At 39.7% G+C, this 20,953-nt stretch overlaps 1 protein-coding gene across 1 annotated transcript in view; it reads right to left on the bottom strand.

Annotated features, from left to right (window-relative positions):
* The window catches only part of PRKAR2B (protein kinase cAMP-dependent type II regulatory subunit beta), a 97,070-nt gene that overhangs the window by 13,346 nt on the left and 62,771 nt on the right, over positions 1-20,953 (bottom strand). Inside the window, exons 3-4 of the mRNA XM_064505654.1 lie at positions 13,493-13,545; positions 12,391-12,474 (exon numbers count right to left, since the gene is read on the bottom strand). Coding sequence (XP_064361724.1) covers positions 12,391-12,474; positions 13,493-13,545 — 137 coding nt within the window. The remainder of the gene's footprint in view (positions 1-12,390; positions 12,475-13,492; positions 13,546-20,953) is intronic.

Below are 20,953 nucleotides of genomic sequence, written 5' to 3'. Positions count from 1 at the left end.
ATCTTTAATGACAGAGCGTGAATTCACAAAATAATTTTACTAGCTGAGTGAAGAAAGAAACCACAGTTACTGTCTCATCACGCTCATCATGCTTTCAGGTGTGTATTTACCTGTTGGATAAAGGAGCATTAGCCCCCCTACCAGCATCAGCCAGCATAATATATCTTCCCACATCACATAAACTGGAGATGGTGCAGGTTTTTCTCTCCTCTCTTAATTAGCCTGAAACTGTACCTACCCTGTTTTTTCACCGGCTCAAATGAATTATCTTCAGCAAAGATCTTTTGCATTTTTAGGTCAATCAGAATCAAAGATTACACCTATGAAGTATAAATTTAATGGGCCCAGCAGACCGACTCGAGCACTGGTGTGGTACGGTCCAGGCTGTTTGGTTCGTGGTGTAACTGTCAGCACAGCCGGTGCAGCTTCAGCTTGGGCCAGCTATCGCTCTCCTGACAAAGCCCAGTCATGGTTTGGAGGAGCTCACGAGCCGCAGCTTGTTCCAGGACGCAGTATGAACAACCCCCCCCTGGTTAGCTGGCTGGTTTGGTGGGGTCAGGAGGAGAGGAAGGTGCAAGGCAGTTTAGCTGTGCGTACACATGCAGTATTGCATTACGCGGCCCCAGAGCCAGAGAATATCCTCTGACTTATTTCATTGTTACCAATTATAGAACGGAAGAAAGGTGACAAGAATGTAAAATAATCTACTCCAAACAGTCAAATTCTGCCTTTGGGCATTCTTCTTAATCTCCTGACAAACAATATCTGTCTTTCTAGTCAATCAAATGGTATTTTTCCCTGTACCGAAAACCTTCAAAGCATTGAACTAAGGAAACATTTAATATGAAGGGTGTGTAACTATGGCTGATAACTAGTGAAGAACAGCTAGCTTGTATTTTTAGCTCTTTAGTCCCAAAATATGTAAATTAACTGCTCAGCAAAGTAAAATTACCCTAGATCCCACCCTAACGTAAGTATTTCATGATTTAAGAGTCACAGACTTTTTGAGGTTGGAAAGGACCTCTAAAGATGGCCTAGCCTAGCCCAACCTCTTGCTCAAAGTAGGGTCACCTAAAGCTGGTGGCTCAGGGATGCATCCAGTTGGGTTTTGAATATCTCCAAGAATGGAACCCCCATAATCTCTCTAGGCAACCTGTTCAAGTGTTTGATCACCCTCAAAATAAAAAAATCTCTTCTTGTGTTAAAGTAGAATTTCCTGTATTTCAGTTTGTGTCCATTACCTCTTATCCTGTCACTAGGCATCTCTGAGAAGAGTCTGGCTCTGTCTTATTTATTCTTGCCATGAAGTATTTATACACATTGATAAGATCCCCCTGAGCCTTCTCTTCTCCATCCTGAGCAATCCCAGATCTCTCAGCCTCTCCTCCTATGAGAGATGCTCCAGTCCCTTAATCATCTTTGCGACCCTTCACTGGACCTGCTCCAGTATGCCCATGTTTCTCTTGTACTGGAGAGCCCAGAACTGGACAGCTCTGAGTAGAGGGGGAGGATCACCTCCCTCAACCTGCTGGCAGTGCTCTGCCTAATGCAGCCCAGGATACCATGTGCCTTCTTTGCCATGTGGGTACATTGCTGGCCTGTGTTCAGCTTGTTGTCCACGAGGACCCTCACGTCCTTCTCTGCTCTTCAGCCAGTCGGCTCCCAACCTGCCCTGGTGCATGGGGTTACTCCTCCCCAGGTGCAGGCCTTGGCATTTCCCTTTGTTGAAGTCCTTGAGGTTTCTCTTTGCCCATTTCTCCAGCCTGTCAGGGTCTCTACCAATGGCAGCACAGCAATCTGATCTATCAGCCACCCTCCCAGCTTTGTATAATTTGCAAACTTGCTGAGGGGACACTCTGTCCCATTGTCCAGGTCATTAATGAAGATGTTAAACCATATTGGTGTCAGTATTGACTCTTACGGTACACAACTAGTGACTGGCCTCTAGCAGGATTTCATGCTGCTGATCATAACCCTTTGAGCCCAGCAGTTCAGTCAGTTTTCAGCCATCCTCGCTGTCTACACATCTATTCTGTGCTTCATCAGTTTGTCTGGAAGAATGTTATGGGAGACAGTGTCGAAAGGCCTGCTAAAGTGAAGGTAAATAACAGCCACCGCTCTCTCTTCATCTGTGAAGCCAATTAACTCATCTCAGAAGGCTATAAAGTTGGTCAGGCATGACTTCCTCTTTTTAAATCCATGCTGACTACTCCCAATCACCTTCCTGTCCTCCATACGTTTGGAAATTGTTTCCAGGCGTATTTGCTTCATCACCTTGCTCATCATCTGTCAGGGACTGAGGCATAACTAACCGACCTGTAGGTCCTGGATCCTACTTCTTGCCCTTCTTGACGATAGGAGTGACATTTGCTTTCTTCCAGTCCTCAGCAACCTCCCCCAAACAACATGACCTTTCAAAGATAATGTCCGCAGTACCATTGTCCACATGGACAGCCAGCTCTGATGCCTCCTCTAATGGAGCTTGTTCCTCCTCACACGTAAGCATTATTCTGTAAATGCACATCTAAAGGTGGAGAAGGAGCCTTTTATTACCAGAAGGCAAGTTTCCAGCCTTCCCCATTTTGGGAGTCACTATCTACTGTTTATGTGAATATAGGCTCTAACTGTCCCTTCTTCCATTCAGGGTTCAGGCTGTTGTCTCTGCAGCAGACTCTGCAAAGACCCTGCCAAGGGTCGTGTTTGCCCTGTCTGATGCTATGCAGTGCTGCTCACATCCTCCCGCAGCTCTTCCTCTGGCTGCTCAGCAGCTTGAGCACAGCATGTCTCCCAGAGGTGAAACCACCATTACCCCTCAGCATCCGGGGGAGACAACAGGCATCCCTGCAGCCTGAACCTAGAGGGCTGCATCCTACTTTGGGATCTGCGCTGGGGCCACTGATGTTCGCAGCTGGCTGCTGCAGTAGGGGCTGGGGAGCCTCCCCTGTGGCACATCGCCACTCTCACTGCACTGACTCCAGCGGTCCCACGCAGTCTTGAGCACTGTTTCCAGGCCCCCGTCATGCTCTCATCCGCACAGACTACCTTGTTAACTGCTAGGCCTCTGCTGGCTTGTCCTCCTTGCTCTGCTCCTGAGATCTCTCTCTCCTCAGTAGCAGTTACACAGGTGCTCTTCCGCAGCACTGGAACAGGAGTCTGATGCTCTCTGACACCCTTCGTGTGAATACGTATTCTGAACACCAGCCTTGTTGCAAAAAGGAGTTGCCTCCTTTGCCTTTATCCCATGGGGGCAGCATGAAACTCCAGCACAGAAGCAGAACTTTAATGTCAAAAAATACCTGGTGATAGTTATGGATGAACAATGTAGCACCTAAGGAGAGGCTTTATGAATCACTCTGACAGTGTTAGGCATGATTTCACTACGCCTAAAATGAGACTTAGATACCAATTATCTTTATGAATCTAGGCCTATGGTGATATACATAAGTAATATGTGTAAACCAGATCTATTGTCATTTCATTATCTGAAATGTACAAAATCGTGTGCATATTTACAGTCAGTTACAAACAGATGACACAAGGAATACAGAAGAATGAAGCCCCAGACAGTAATGATAACCACATTACCAAGGAAATCCCCCTGGAACGGTGTCTGACTCTATCCTTCTTACTAGCTCAAGTGAATAGCTACAAACAGGCACTCCAGCTCTCCTAACGTATACTTGGTATCACATCAGGTAAGCGCTATCCTCCAGAAGCAGGTTGTATTGGAAAACAATGTATTAACTTCAATCTCTTTTAAGGCAAGAAAAAAAACATGGCAATTGCATATCAAGATGATTCCTTGAAAAAAACATTCAGTTTGATAATGGCCACTGAACATAAGTGAAGCTACGATTTATTTAGTACACATTAAAAATCCGATCACTAGCATGTCCTTGGAAAAGAGCTTTTGTTTCCATCAGGAGGCCTGACAACGTGATGTGTCCCTTCCAAATGCCAATGGCTCTTTTAACTGCCAGACTACCAAGTGATTTGCTACCTCTGTGCCAGATATGTGTCTTCCTAATGTCATTTTACAGATTTGCTGTGAGCCATTTTCTAAAGGGAAAAGAACAAAACTCTCCACACTAAACTCAACTGCTCCTAAACACTGGGGCTTCTAAAAAATGCCGATGTTCAAACTGTTGATACAAACTTTTGTTGTTTGACAAAATGCCATAAACTGAATCAATGATGGCACTGTAGAAAGAATAAAAAGTAGGACATGATCATGACCAAAAGTCATGACAAGGACAAATGTTAAAGTGTAACTTTTGACAAATTTCCTTTTCTGCTATTTGAAAAAAGGTATTCTGTATTTAAAGGGCACAAGCATATTTGCACAGTTAAAGTGATGTGGCTTCTGACAGGAAATGCAGGACATCACTGGAATCTGCCAGGTACTGGTAGGCTCCAACCACTATTAAGGTGGGTGAAGTAAGTACCAGGAGTATTGGATGATATGTTAGGATTAACATTTGGCAACTCCAGTAAAGAGGAAGGAGGAGCGAGCTGCTGGAGTGCTACCTAGTAGAAAGGAAATCTTAGCTAATTCCCTTTCTTGATCAGAGACATCCTGTATAATCAAAGCAAGCTTTAAGATTTCCTTGCACTTCAGTACAATGGTAATAACAAGGCTTCCCTATCTTATATGACTGTTGTAAAAATTACAATATTCTGAGATACAGCCGTTAGGACTAACATATGAACAAATGACAATCCTCTTCTCTTCTATTCCCCCAAACTCAGTTCTCATAACCACTTTATTCTTTATTCCTACAACCATTTTACTTAAAGAAGCCTAAGTTAAAATGATATCCTGTTGGCCACCTTATCCTCAGTTTGAGCAATACATATCAAGCAATTAATGTTCTGCATAATATTAATACGAAGCAGACAGAGAAACAGAGTAGGAAGAAAAAGAAGAGAGAGGAAGAGACAGAAAAACACAGGCAGGGAAACCAGGGAAGAAAAACAGGTCTTAATCCATATGTCAGAACCTTAGAGAGCAAGAGCGAAATACAGAATTCATGTCTCCAGTTCTCCTTATTTGTTTTTTCAGAACAAAAACCACGCATGTGTACTGCTCTGGAACTCGAATACAAATGTCAGCAGCACTATGGATCCAATTCAAAACGTTCAGCTCCCTTGTGCAGTATCTACTTATAAACTAACCAAAAGACATTTATTTCTTCACTAACAAGGATCTAATTTATATTTCAATGTACACTTGAGTATTAATCAATACTCTCCTCGAGAGAATTCTCCTTAACCTTCCTCCAGAGAGTTACATGTTAAGGTAGAGTTCTGCCTCTCAAGTATCGTACTCATGCCCATCAGTCAGGCTCAGTAACACTTTCAGATTTTGTAACTAGCCCTTTTCTGAACAGGCTGGCTGATTCTTTTCAGTAGTTTTCCAGTCTAAATTCAAATGCTAATACAACATTAATTTGTCCTCAAAACAATAGCAAATAAAACAATAACAAATTGTAATTCAGATAAAGAGCAGAAACAGTAGAGTTGCAAATAGTTTCCAAATACACTAGTTACATATGTTTGCAGACATGATAAACTAATGTAACTGTTCATTTGTTATCTTTCTTAAAAAAGTAGCAGTCTCCTAACTTAAAAAAAGGAGATACTGCAATCACTCCATATGCTAAGAAACATATCAAACTCCAATTTATTGTCAGTTATCTGTTATTTCTAAAAATATATTAAACACATTGATTGTGTAATGCTGTGCCCAGTCAAGGTTTACAAAATCACAAAGCTGTTGGATGAGCTGACTATGAAAGTTTTCGCCAAATCCTGCAAAACAAAACTAGGGGGCATTCAGTAACACTAATAGATCAGTTTAAAACAGATAATATTGCACAAGGCATAGTGAATTTCCAAAACTTGCTGCCATGGAAGGTTGTGAAAACAGTATCAGCAGTTTCAAAAAGGAATTAAATAACTTCATGGACTACAAGTCCATAACAGGATGCTGCAAGGATTAGGCCAGGATGTACCCTCTGAAATCCATAGCACAGTAACTGGGGATGCTGGGCAGGGAGTATTAGGGACTGCAGAAAGTGGCTACACTCATGTGCTCTGCTTAAACAGCCTCTCCTGTTGCCACTGTTGGAGGTGAAGTACTGGGCTAGATGAACATCTCAGTAGGACATTTCTTCTCTGGTGTGAGTGAAAGTCTGGTAAAGATGTCAGCAAACCCCCTGCTCCCTTCAGCTCTGTTTTGTTCTGTCTTTCATCCCTTATCAGGATCAGAAACAGGTGTAGGCGCTGAGGGACAGGAAAGTACGGGGCTTATTGCACATATGGTGAAGGTCCTCTATCTATCTCGCGGAGAGGAGGAAGCTGTTTGTCCCACACCTCCACCTGAATGCTACCTGATTATCACTAATTCCTGCCAAATTCCTCTCCCTTACTCTCCCCATCAGCCCCTCCAAATTTGACACCCAAGTTCCTAAAGCCTCATGGCCCCTTCCACCCCAAATGACCTCCTCCTGAGCGCTGTCAATCCTCTTCTCCCTAATTTCTCATAACTTACTCCTGACAAAAAAATTTTATTTTGCCGGTGCTGCTAACCTTTGAAACATCTCTGCTATTCAGTCCTGACTCTACTTTAAAATGTCAGAAAACACTGGAAATGATTACAAAGACACTGTATCAATGGACATCAGAGAACTACTCAGTGCAACCCACAAACGTGTACTGCAGTTTGCAACTGCGTTCGCTGTGTTGAACACAATCATGTAGCTCTATAAAAGTGAAAGAATAAAAACTACAGAAAATTAACCAAATTATTACGAAATATGGCAAAAGTTACAAGAGTTTTTAACGAGGTATGCTTGAAGTCAGTGCTAAGTTTTGTAGCTGTCTCTGTAGATTAACCCAATACTGTCACTACTGGGCTTGCCAGCAAAATGCAGCTTGTCATCAGCGCGGATAAAATGCTAAGCCAAAAGTGAAGGCATCTGACATTGGGCAGTTCTGCCCCAGAACATCTTCAGTCACAGGCAAGATGGAGACAATTCTTGTTTACCAGATCTGATGCAAATATTAATTTTGTCATAGGTAAAAAGAAAGTATTAAGTGTAGTTTTACTAGTTTGGAAAACCCTTAGTTTGGAAAGAGTTTTGTGCTACCTGTGAGGGCAGAGTATTAACACATTCAGGCATTGTGGGCGCTCTCCAGGATTGCTGGTATAAAATCTGTATTCCCCTTTAATAACTGCAACATCTGTAGTCCTAATTCTTCACCAAAATTTTCAAGAATTTATTAGAATTATTATAATTATAATAATTATATATTATATACTATAATATTATATATTATATATTATATTACTATAATTATATATTGTGTATTATTATTATGAGAATCTTCTGTTAGCAGCCCTTTCAAGGAATGCTTTGGCCTTAAGCATAGGAGTCCACTATTCATAAGACAAGGTTATATTACTCTTTCTTCCATCTTCCTATGAGTTAATCAATTCTAATTGATTAATCAATATTTCTGCTCTCTCATAATAATTCTCCGGATGAATGAGTGGCAACATGCCCAGAAATTGCTCTCACATATTTGTGAAGAACATGCATAATTTATGACATTTTAGAAAAAGGGCAAAGTCTATTTGAAATATTCTCCACAAGCATTAGCACAGCAAAGTTCCCTGAATAAAATGCCCCTGAAACAGAAGAGGCTATCTAAACCTGCTTGCAGGCTTTGCTAAAGAAAGGGTTCAAGGTTCAAGTGCAAGGATGCAGCACAGCTCGGATGGTACGAGTGCATTTCCTTGAGCCACCCCCAGGACCCCGATAATGGGCCCACCAGGCTTTTTAACTGCTTGCCTATGGGCCACATCTAGCCCTTAACAGAAAAACCAAATAGCTGCTCATTAAAGAGCCCCAGCAGAGGTTCCCTTTAAAAACCAGAAGCAAAGGAACAACTCATCTCTGAACTGCCTTGTAAAGAGGAAACGCAGAAGGCTGTGCTGGCCGCTACATGAGCTGCTGCTCCTCCTCGCAGTGATAGAAGAGCCCTCGGGCTGCACGCACAGAGACTGAGTCCGATAATAGCAACTTGAGGCTCTCAGCCATCTGGTTATCTGCTTGTTTTCTCCTGGCTGGCTCATACACAAGGGAAGAGGAGGGGAAAGAGAGCACGAGTCAAGGAGGGGGAAAAAAACAAAAAAGAAGCTTGACAGAAAGAGGAGTGAAAACAAGCGCTTCTGACCTCACTGCCAGTAGCCTCTGGTATCTGGAGCATGAAGGAAAAGGTGCGGGAATATGTTTTGTGGGTGCATGTAGAGCAAGCAGCCTGGCGCACACTGTGCAATTCTGGGAGAAGGAAAATGATGCCAGAATTTTGAGGCAATGGTGTGGCAGGCAATCAAGTACAACAATAGTACCATGGTCCCCTAGGAAGAGGTTGTCTTGGAAGGAGAACAGAAAGAGGTTGTCTTGGAAGAGGAATGGGCATCATCAGGTTAGATTAAAAGCGTAGGGAGAGGGAAACAGACATCTAAATGCACTTTCCTCTCTTAACTCGCTCATCCACACAGTTTTGCTCCTGGAATTTCTCAGGAAAGAATCAAGAGAAATTCCAGGAGCAGAACTGTGTGGATGAGTGAGTTAAAATTTCCTGATCTGGTCATCTATAAAGCAGCTGAAGAGCCCTGCAAATTCCTCTCCCCATCATCTTGCTGCACATGCACGTTTCAATCCAAATTCTCCTTCTAGTAACTTTTTCAGTACTGTTCAGCACTAACTAAAGCCAATATCGAGTGACAGCAACTAGATGGGAGCTGATTAAGTCTCCAAAAAGAGGAAAAAATGTTAAAATATTGATTTTTTTAAATGCTTTTTATGTAAGGGAGCTCACTCAGGAGTGTCTTGCCCAATTGACATTGACTTTGACCAGTCACACTCAGCAATCCCCAAAGGCAAAGGAAGTTCCAAGATGATTCAAGTAACTTTACAGACATTAAGGAATTTAACAGTTGGCTTTTAAAACAGAAAGTGCCGCTTAGGGAATTGCACCACAACTACTGTTCCCTTGTAATATGTTATATTTTCAACCAGAGCCAATATTTATATTTATAGATATTTTTCCATCAGTTCTACTATCTGATATTTAAACACTGCTACCAGGTAAATGCAGATTCGAGACATAATTATGTTTGTTTAAAAGTCCTGGGTTTAGTCTCAAAGTCTGAAGGTTACCTTTCTTTCCTCTCTTTTATCTTGTCTCACATTCAAATGGTTCTGCCATTTTTCACTTTTATGTAGAGGCTCTTGCCTTTCCACATGAACTCTTTAATTAAAATGCTGATCAGTACTGTAAGTCATCTCCTAACTACTGCAACTTCTCCTGCTGTTCTGATACACTTATCTTGTCCTTCTGTTCAAATTAAAACACAGTGTGTTAGAGTGTGTTAGGGGTGGGATAAAGTTTTATGAAAATGTGAACTCCATTTTGCATCATGTACTGAGCATAACTGTCATCATGCCTTAGGGCAGGCTGTTTACTCTATTTCAGAGTGGTGCCCTATCTAGGAATGGTGCTTGACACTTTGCTAAAAGGGCATCAGTGAAAAGCCATTAAGCGCTTTACACTGTGTCTCCACCGTCTGCTCACTGAGCTCTGAAGCAACGTTTTTCATGCACAGAACTATTACAGGAAGAGGCTGAAGTTCAATGCAAAAAAAAAAAAAGAAAAAAAGAAAAAAAGAAGAAGAAGAAAAAGAAGAAAAGAAAAAAAAGAGTGTGTGTGGAGAGGAGAGGAGGGACAGACACTATTTATACACAGCTTGGATTTTTGTTCCAGGGACTTTAGCCTTGGCAGCTGAAGATACTATCCTTCTCCAAGATGAAGGTGGTTTTTTGCTAATACACCAGCCAGTGAACTGCAGCAGCTGGCACATGTTCACTTGTGCTGCGGGGTGGAAAAGCAGAGGTGAGGCAGAGATTTGGGATAGGAACGCTTAAATTACTTAATGCTTAAATATTAAATTAACTCTAGTCGCCAAAGCTCTTGAGTCACTGCATAGAAGCAGAGCAGGCGGTAGGAGCGGGAGAAGGCAAGACAGAGTCTCCTCTGGGGAGCTATAGATCTTGGCATCACAGAAGAAGCAAGCCAGACTAAAGAAAGCTGCATTTCAACACCCTTGCTATCTTCAGAGCTCAGTAGCTTTCCAATGCCTTTCATGAGTAAATTTATAGTAATAATAGTAGAAAAAATTCCTTTACAAAATTATTGTCTTTGCCTTTCCAGTATGCTGTCTGTGAAGGAGTTAAACTACAAGAAAGAGTGCTCATAAGCCGTTGGACAATCTGAGCAAATTTGGGTAAACGAGGAGAGACTTGGGAGATTTCAGGAGCAGATTTCAAGGTTTTGGATGGTTGTATTGCAGGGCCCCACCAAGGGAGGACTCAGCCAGGAAGTCTTTGGCCAAATACCTGGAACAGACTGTGGGAACTATTAACAATTACAAGCAACTGATTCAGAAGCAAAAAGAAAAAAGGGTCTGAGGAAGATCAGAACATCAAGGAGATGATGTATCAACATAGCAACATAGTTCCAAGATCACCTCCACAAATGGGGGAAGTAAACCCTCCAAAGCTCTTCGAAGAGTTATATAAAATGTCTCCAGTGGGACAGCTTAATGCTGTAGGACTACACAACACTACACTATAGCTGATAAGAAGCCAATAGATCCCTGCCCTGCAGACCAAGTGGCTGATGAATAAATCTTTTAATAACTAGGTCTGTCAAAATAGACAGAAGACCTAGTTCTCAGCAGAAGACAAAGTGGACCTTTTCCAGAGGATTCATGCAATAGGTAGATACTCCCAAGAAACTGGGTAAACTCAGAAAAGAAGCAGCCCAAAATTAGCATCAAGACAGATTCTAGGTGCACACAATAACCCATTGGGTCTGAGGGTTCACAAGACATAAGTGCTCAGAGACTAAACAAGAAAGGTCTTCCAAAATGCCACTGGCAGGATAACTTAACAACTGTCCAGGCAAGCGGAGGCCAGGACAGAGCAATAACAAGGAAGATATATAATAAAGCAATTTCACGTCCAGAGCAGATGCCCAGAAACCACTTTGTGTGCATAAAGTTATGTATAAAAATAATTCAAGAGCAGAAGGGACAGATGTTCAGGTGATTTTAGCTTGAACCATTATAGTGGAACAGGTGATTAACTAGCCATTAAACAGATGCCATATGGGAGTTAGGAAATCCTCTGTGTCAGGGTCCCTAGAGTCCCAAGAGTACACGTATATCAGCACCTACGTTAAAACCCTTGATGACCTCCCACAGCTCTAACTCAGGGTTTTGCAAAGCCTCGACGGGGGTCTATAGCTCACTATTCCTCATGCCTCTGTGAGTACGGGTACCCTGGGTGTGAGCTCAGCATTCCTGCAGACCAAAGCTTGGAGCTGGAAACCAGCAGGATTAAACTGCATTCGCCATAATAGCACCTGACTTTCAAACAGAGCTGCAGGTTGGTCCTTCCGTCACAGCCTTCTTGAATCAAATTTAAAATGTTCTATTTTCACGCTTAACACCCTACATAACTACTTCCCTTTCCCCCTTTTCCCTCCCCCGACAGCACTGAATCAGTCCTCTTGAGCGAGTATTTGATGTGCTGTGAGTCATCCCAAGCTCAGTATGCATATTTTGATTTATATACTTGCATTTCCCTTAAAGAATCCCATGCTTTTTTGTAATGTTATGACCTTTGTCTTTCCAGGCCATTTGTTCACTGCATTTAATCTTTCTCAAAAGCCCATTATTGTTTTTATAAGCAATAGAAGAAAGTCGTCTGCTCAGAAGAAAACTATTTGCATTGTTTTTACAGTATCTGTATTAAGTGAAATAATAAAGTAAACATCTTGCTATTGCCTTTCTCTTCCCCTGTATTTCATAACTTGCTTATTCCATTACATCTCTAGTCAAGCTATAGGCTTTGGAGTTATTTTAGGTTTTGATGGAGTGCTCAGCACACTTTTGGATGATATAAAATAACTAGTAGCAACAAATTACAGGTTTCTAAGTTAACCGATGAGTTTATATTTACCAATACATCAATGTACAGCTAATATCATTTCAAAATAAGAACACAACAAAATACAGTACTTTACAAACATATTAATGGACTTCAATTCATGATTATCGTTCATGGTAGTGAAAAAAAGGCCCACACATATATGACATATCGGTTATAAAAATGCCACTTTTACAGTTTATGAATGGTCAAGAAAGTATACATACGAGCTTACAAAAGTCAAATCTATAAACTTCTATACAAAACTTCAAGAGACTCAATTTTCATCAGCACTGCAAAATCTTCTTCATTATAAAGAATCTCTTACCGGATCTAGGTTCTTAAAAAGAAGAATGTCCTTGCAAGCCTCTTGCAGTCTGTTTCTTTGATCATCTGTTTTAGGGTGAATAATCTGAAGGATATAACAGAAAAACCTTTAAAGTGGTCACATATAGCAGCAACTAGTTGAAGGACTGAGCTAATACAGCTAAGCATCTTACATAACATTTTGGCCTTGTTTGACAACATTCCCTTTTCAAAACCTTCAGAATTTGAATAAATACCCCATGATAATATTATACCACCACAATATAAGCAAATACTGTTGTATTTAATCTAGAAAGAACTTCACATTTATAGAATTCAGTTCATTTCTGTAAACCATTCTGGATATCTCTATTTAAAATATTATTTTCACAGAATAAACAACAGACTTCACAGCCTCTGAGTGAGCCAGAGATTTACTAAATTACCAGCATCTGTTTAATATAAATTAACAACTTGACTGAGAGTCAGTTCACATGCTTAAAAAGGTATGCTAGGTTCCAAAGCTGTCATAGTATAGGATAATCTTTTTCACAGCTTTAACAAGCCAGAGATTAGATAAAATAGAACATTTAAACTTGCCTCAAAAATCAAACTTATGCTACTTCATATTAAAAAATAATTATATGCCTCTAAAAGGCATTTATTAAACATAAATAAAATATATTTCATTAAACTATTGCATTCTAAATCTGAAAATTTCTTAGCAATTTTATCATTTACTCTTTCCCCCTCTATGAAAAAACTAGAATATTAAGGAAACTACTGCAAGATTATAAAGACACTGAATAAATACTCTAAAAGCAGATGCTCTCTGGGCAAATATACTTGCACAAAAATGTTTCCTTAGCAGACCATGAATCACAGGTACAGTAACTCAGGATAATGGTTGCATTAGGTTCTACGTGGTAACTACTACAGAGATTTCTTTAAACGTTCCTTTAAGAACAAAACTCCACAGATTATTAAAAGATATTACAATAAGGATGAGTTTAGAACGGAATAGTAATGCCGGTTATATAACTTACATAATTAGTCCTACTTTTTTTCTAATTATAATGCCTGAGAACTGAAAAAAAAAGTATTTAACTCAAAGCATTAAATACCTTGGATTCTGCGTCGTCCTCTTCTTCATCAGGATTGTAAGCTTCTGCACACACTGAAATAAAAAAAAAAAAAGTATAACCTGAATTGAAAGTAAAATAATATTTCATACAATTTACACAATAGAAAATGCATTGTGTGGCACAGTAACGAGCTGTAACACGCTCAGCAGAGAATCACAGAAGACGGTGCTGGCAGGGACTATAGTAGGTCATCTCCATACTGCTGGCAAAACATCCACATTTATGTCATTTTGGATGTGTTTTCTATTTTTTAAAGAGGTCCTGTGATACTCCTCAACCTCCCAGGTAACCTGTTCTAAGCCATCAGACCTTAATATAAGAAATGCTTTCTTTAATATCTAAACTAATTCTTTCCTATTACAATTTAAGCTCACTATGTCTTGGCTCATCCATCCTGGATACAGAGAACAGATCATTTGCTTCATCTACATAAATTAAGATCTTTTAGGTTCTTGAAAACATTTTATCTTACCAACTTTTTACTTCTTAGGGTAAGCAGCTCTGATTCTTGACGTCTTTCCTCACAAGCCATGTTTTTCAGGTGTTTATTCTCATTGCTATTCTCTGCCCTCCCTCCACTCAGCCCTACCTTTACTGAAGTGTGACACCCAAAACCGGACACTGTATTTCAGCTGAACAGAATACTAAGTACAACAGATGAATTACTCTGCTTCATACATCTTGAGGGCTATATTTCTCTTCATCCATCCCTGCTTTTTTTCATAAGAGCTCGATACTGTTTACTCATGTAATTTTCATGACTTGTATATCATAAAAATCACTGCTTAACCAGCTGTCCCCTGTGCTGTATATTGCTATGTGTAGCACCGTACATCTATACTTACTAAATATCACCTTATTTCCCCAGACCGTTTCTTCAATATATCAAAATTGAAATCTAATCCTGTACTTGCAGTCTCTTTTCAATCTGTGATAACTGCAAATTTAATAAGCATACGGTCGGTTCCATAATCCAGATCATTAATGAAAAGGCAGACAAGATTCTTTTGCTATTCTTTCTTACTTGTTCTTTATAATCCAGATGAGTTTTCATCTTCCATACGGTTCCTTCTTGTGCTTGATATAGATAAGGAGCTTACAATTCAGTCACTTTTAGGGTGCTTTTTGTCCTCTTTCTGTGCTGTCACAATTTGCATTTGTGCCCTTTATATTGTTTGTTCGAGGAACAACCAATTTCCTTTAACTTCTTTTCTCTAGATTCTTTTCCTATGAGATTAAGCCTACAGTCCTTATTTTACTGAAATCTTCCCTCTTAAAGCCTTTTGCTCTAATTTTTTTATTCTACCTTTCCCTCCCTATAATTTACGAGCTCTGCCATCCCATGATAATTCTCACTGAAGCTGCCTCTTCTCTCCTTATTCTGGAACATTTTCTCTCTCAGAAGTGGTATCAAACAGAATAGCTTCCCCTCTAATTGCTCTTCCCACTCTCTCAAAGTTTTGTCATAAATGTATTCCAAGGCACACTGGGCAGTTGGTACTCTGCTTCTTCTCCAACAGCTGACTGATTAGTTAAGATCTTCTATCGTCACCACGGCCGGTACTCTGCTGATAAAAATCCTCATCTACCCAAACTCCTTGGTGGTCTGTGTTATGCCTGCGTGATGCCGGAGCCCATGGACTTTTCTCCTTCTACTATTCCTCATAGACCATGAACAACGTCCAACACCCTCTACGGTCTGGGTGACAGCACAAGGGTCTGAACCTGATGTATGGCAGCAACCACCTCTTCCTCTTCCCTCATCTTCCACCACAGTTTTGTTACACCACGTAAGTCATATTGCTGTTCATGGATGGAGGTCCTCTTATTTATTCCTGATATTTCCTCTGTGATCATGTAGACAACTTCTAAAATAGTCACCAGATGGAACCATTAACCTCGTTGTTCCCAAACCTAATTAAGGTGATTTCACTGCAAGGCATATTATTATACACACTATACAGAGTCCCAAAGGAGGTCTTGGCCCTCACCATATTAGGCACCCAAATACTACTATGTCAATTTTTTAAAACTTGGCAGCTTCAAAAACTTAAGCAAGTCTGATACAACTCCCTCTGGAACTGACTGAAAGATTCCTACAGAATTTAATAAGAACTGGATTTGGTCCCAAATTATTAGAAATGCCCACAAAAGGAAATTTGAGATCTGTTGAACAAATATAATATTTTGCCTCTAAATAAACAGAATGTTCCTACCAACTATTTTATGGTAACTATAGTATTTCAATGTCATCTGAAATAAACTTCAGAGGATTGTATTAAAATAGCAACAACAGTAACATGTAAAATAAGCATCATAACCCATAACATAAATCACTGCTTTGTTTCAACTGGTATCTGCCTCTGTGCCCGAGCACATATATGCATATATGGGAGTCAACAAATGTGTATTACAGTACAATATCCTGCCGGATGTATAAATAGCCATTCCAAAACTGAGGTACAGCAACGTCCTCTCCTCACTCCCCAGTATATCCTCTATGTGAACAAATTCTAATAAAACAGTAATTTCATTCAATGGCTTTGGTGGTGTTATCACAGTTTGCAGCCTGCCTGAATATTTAAGAGTCTTCCAGAGCACGCAAAAGAAATGCTCTAACTTGACTCTCCTCTGCTAGAAACTCATTTCACTCAGTCTCATTAACTGTTGTCTGCAGGTATCTTCATCGAGTATTTCTTCTTTGTCACTGATTGTGGACAATATGACATTTCTTTAATAACTGCAGTTTCTTCTGGCTAGTGCCCATCTTCCTGAATTTTAAAATGATTTATTTTTTCATCTGTGATAAACTCTTCCGGTAGCAATTTTCTACCTGTTTTGACTGGCTTATCTTTTTGCCATAACCACTAATGCATCCTTCATTTGGGTCTCAACTTAAAGAGTATACAAATGCTGATACGCGACTCTGTGGCGTTAAATATGGAATTTATTTTCTTCCAATTGGTTATTTTAGTAGTCTATCTTACAGACCTTATAGTCTAGTAACATGTTCATTTCTGAGTGCCTAGCACTAGATGCCCCATGGAAGACTTGATACACTCAAGCACTTCAGCACTGCTTGAAAAGCAGCCCTAACTCAGTGGTTAGGGACTTATTTCATCCGATGCATAATTATGGCATTAAAAACAGTGATACAATCACTGTACACATTTCTCTCTTAGCTGACAAATTCAGCTAAATGAAACTATTTTTATTAAATTCTTCCAATTGAGGGTTACATTTCATGCATAATTCATCAATGGACATTGAAACACAAGTAAGCCCAAATATACCAACCCAAGGAATTTGTGGGAAAAAGGCAGTACACTATCAAGGTACGCATGCACTGAAAACTGCACACAAATGTAGATGGATTGCTTTGCCAGTAAGAACAGGTAAGCTTTTATAAGTTCTAGCCCATTCTTCTCTATAAAGTAATTTTTGGGATTTCAGCTGGTAACTATGTTTTATATTAAAAAATGAAGTCACTCCAGATATGAATTAATTCTAAAATGCAAATTAAGATATAACTAGTAAGATCATAGGAAAAAGAATGTTATGTATACTCTATCCATCTATCCCCTTGATGTACCAGCAAATAAGGTCCTATTAATAATAAAATGAATGAAAATTCATATGCAATCACAAAATATCTTATAGTGAAAGCATGGGAGGAAAAACAGTCAATATGTGTTTAGCCCCTAATAAGTTCTAACTATATGATTTCTATTCAGATTGAAAAAAGCTACTATAATGATTCACAGGATGAGCAAGAAAATTAATTTTAATATCTCTCTACTTATACTGTAAGTAAGGCATTAATTTTTTTTAAATTGCAGGGACTGAATGTATGAGTTTCTCACAGCCACACTGTCAAAAACAGATTATTTATAATATATAGAAGCACAAACATAAATGACCTTTTTGTCCTTAACCGGTGTGGTTAAAAGTAGCTGCACTGAATTTATTTATTATTGTAGAAATTTTGTTCCATAACTAAACGAATTCAAAATAACATTAATTGCACAAAAAAAGTCTCTTTTGAACAATGCAAGAGCTATCACTCACCAGAGAAACTAGATAGCTTCTTCTATCAAATGACTATCATGGGATAAGTATAAGATAAAGATCAATTAGTGCCATGTGATGTACAATTAGGGGAGGAACATCATAACCTCTATAACAAAAGCTACCAGTGTAGGAATGATAAATTTTAAAAGGGTGTAAACTCTACTCCGTGATAAATGACATGGGTAAATTTTATATTGCCTAAATCTGAGGTGAATAAACTGTTTACAACACAGATGACAGCTTATGCATTAAATCTCCATGAGATCCAAAACTCCTGACAGAATATTGTGGTACATTGTACAGCACAGGCATCAGGATTATAACATGCAGCTATGGTGAGAAAAAGGATAAAGTGCTTCTTAATGAATGAAACTACTCCCTATATGCATTTTGTTCCATTTTTTTTGCCATAAGCAAGCCTTCCTGTATTGTTTTGAATGCAATAAGTAGTTGACAATTCCTGCATTGTTTTATTAAACTAGTAGCTGAATATCCTTCATATTCATTCTATAGCAAAATACAGTATTTCTAAGTAGCATTAATACATATATTAATTCTACAAATGCTGACAATTCTTCCCATAAGAATAACACAGAGCATGTCCAGTTACTAAATAAAAGAGACATTACTATAATAAAGTGAGGAAAGAGGAGCAGGAAAATTTATCGGACATTTGTATTCTGAAGTGGCTTGTGCTTGTTTCAAAAAAAAGTGGAAACCAAAGATTTCCAGGCAGAGGGCAATCAGGATACAGGGAGTAACCACAATTGGTATTGTAGAGCCCCTTAACTCCATTTTCTCAATAATAATTTTCTTCAGGCAATTTGTGTACCAAGGAATAAGGTCATAAGGCATGTTACAAAGAATTTTACAAGAAAACAAGACAGTTATGAAAACATTTCCTCATCCCATTCGGTGCAAATCAATACTATACAGTTTTGCCAGCATCACTACCAGGCTGGAGAGTGAAAACAAAACGAGGGAGAGATGCAGAGCATCTCTACCCATTGCAGCTATGGCAGCGTGCCATGCTTCCCCACAAACATCCTTCGCTACGATAGCTATGCCTGTTCCCTCCGACAGCAAGAGTGTCACTTCACTGGTATAGCCGTGTGTGAATTCCTAAGGTGATTTAATACCATATAGAGTGGGAATTTTTTTTCCAGCTTGTCAATAAGTACTTTTCTTCATCTATTAAAAGCAGAGTAAGAACATGGTGCATTGAGACTCCTTGTAGGACAGATGCCAGTTCCAAACTGGATTGCAAATACTATCTCGATCTCCATCAAAGTTCCCAAAAGGATTTCCTGCAGAAATCCATTTTTTAAACATCTCTAGAACTGTGCGCTCCAAAATCCAGAATACCACAGATAATTTTTATTGAAATAAAACCAACCCTGTTTGATGGTAGCAATGAGATATTATTGCTTATGGTCTCTGATGCTTGTGACTATGAAGTCTCAAATTATTTCTAGAGCTGCTTTTGACTGGATAAAACGGAAGGCAAGATTGAAGAGCTGTAAGTAAACGTAAAGACTGAAAAAGAACCCAGAGAAAGAGGATCCACTTTCTCCTCTGATAGCACAATGAGGTAAGAAAATTTATAAGGTTCATGCAGCATCTAGTTAAGCCAACACCAATGGGCCTACTGCTACAATTCATCATTTGTGCAAAACACAAACTATTTCAAGAAGTTAAGCTTACTGTAAATGTGAGCTAATTTGCAATAAAGCATGATCACTGAGGTTATCATACCCCCATGATACTGTGAAAAAGAGACATCTGCAGAATGTATAACCCTGACAGGGTCACTAAACTGAAACTTTATCTAAGCATTGTTAGGTGAATTTATACCCAGAATGCCTGACACTGCAATTCTGTATCATTACTGTACTAGATGTACAGCATTTACATTACAGATGGTATCCAACGTGGAGTAAAGATATGCACAATCAGAAAAAAAAAACTCTGGCAACCACAGAGACATAAATATTCTTGAGATTTCCTTCACATGCAACAACCCAAAATTTGTAAATAAATAAACAGAAAAAGAATTTCCCCCTCCAATCCACCAGATTCATGGGAAAACGTTATCTTTGAGCAGTCCATTATCTAACATGATTGACTAAGGACACCAGCCTCAAAATCTAAAGTTGGATAAAATCCAGGCAGCTTGTCTCCGCTTAATTATCAGGAAGATGGCCTTCAGCTTATTAGGTGAGCGCTGACTGAACACTAACGAGAAAGTCTGTTTCAAGATGGACTGCTCATGGAGGACTGTGCTCATCCTTTCATTGCCATTACCATTCATAGACTGATATTCTCCAAAGACTGCAAGACAGACATGAATACATGCCAAATACCAGGTTTGGGCTCAGCTACGCCACCTGATGACAAAGCCTTCTGCAAGGAACTGAACAGTTAAAAACTGCTCATGCCATCAACTTTTCTGTGGTATTTTCTCCTGTCCAGCTGCTACTAATGCTATTTCAAATTAGCCAAACTTAAAGATATTTCCTCCAGCAGTTCTAAATCACATGAAATGCCTCTTATAAGATGCAGCATCTTGAACAAGGTCCATGCCAATCACGAGTCACAGATGCTCCCAAGGATTCTCCATTCGCTAAGTCTGCAGAAGCCCACATGAGCTTTACTCCTGTCTCATCAATCCTCCCACTAAAGTGGGGGTTTCATCAAGATCACACTGAACACCATGAGAGCCCATTTGAAGAAACATGATGACCAATTCAAGACACGGAGAATACCCATTACATTAGCTAACTTTATCACAGTTGTGTGTGGGTGCCTCTTCACAGCAAGTCCATTCCAGCGCAGGCTACATAACCATTTTAGCCACGTTTTTCAGGGAAAGTACATTAAACACTTGGAATATAACAGGGAAAATCATGATGTGTTAGAGCGCAGTATCTTCCTCTACTCCACAGGCAAAGCACTCTGCCTCACAGAGAGCAGACTCATCACCGAGTGAAAGAGGCACACTCTTCCCTGAAATCATATGGCTTTGAATCACTAAATAGGCTACTCCACAGAAACAGGACGTTCCAACTTCACCACAAGTAGCTGAAAAGACTTCCCTCCTGTTAAATGAACCAGAAAGGGGCTTCAGTAAAATCTCGCTAAGGACTTTTATAGTCCTTAGTCCTCTTTATATTTCAATTCTCTCCATAATTATCATTTGTCAAGAGGGAGCTAGAAAACAGGCTTCTGGCTTGTGGTGAGGAGACAGTTTTGCCCGGCTTCTCAGGAAGTGCTTGACTTCATCTGTCCAGCTAGCTAAAAACAGCACAAACACAGCACAGTGGCCAGAACTCTGCAGGTAGCTATTAAACAGTCAAATCACTACAAAGT

This window comes from Dromaius novaehollandiae, chromosome 1, assembly GCF_036370855.1.
Source record: "Dromaius novaehollandiae isolate bDroNov1 chromosome 1, bDroNov1.hap1, whole genome shotgun sequence".
Classification (NCBI taxonomy): Eukaryota; Metazoa; Chordata; class Aves; order Casuariiformes; family Dromaiidae; genus Dromaius; species Dromaius novaehollandiae.
This window is presented reverse-complemented; position numbering and strand designations above follow the sequence as displayed.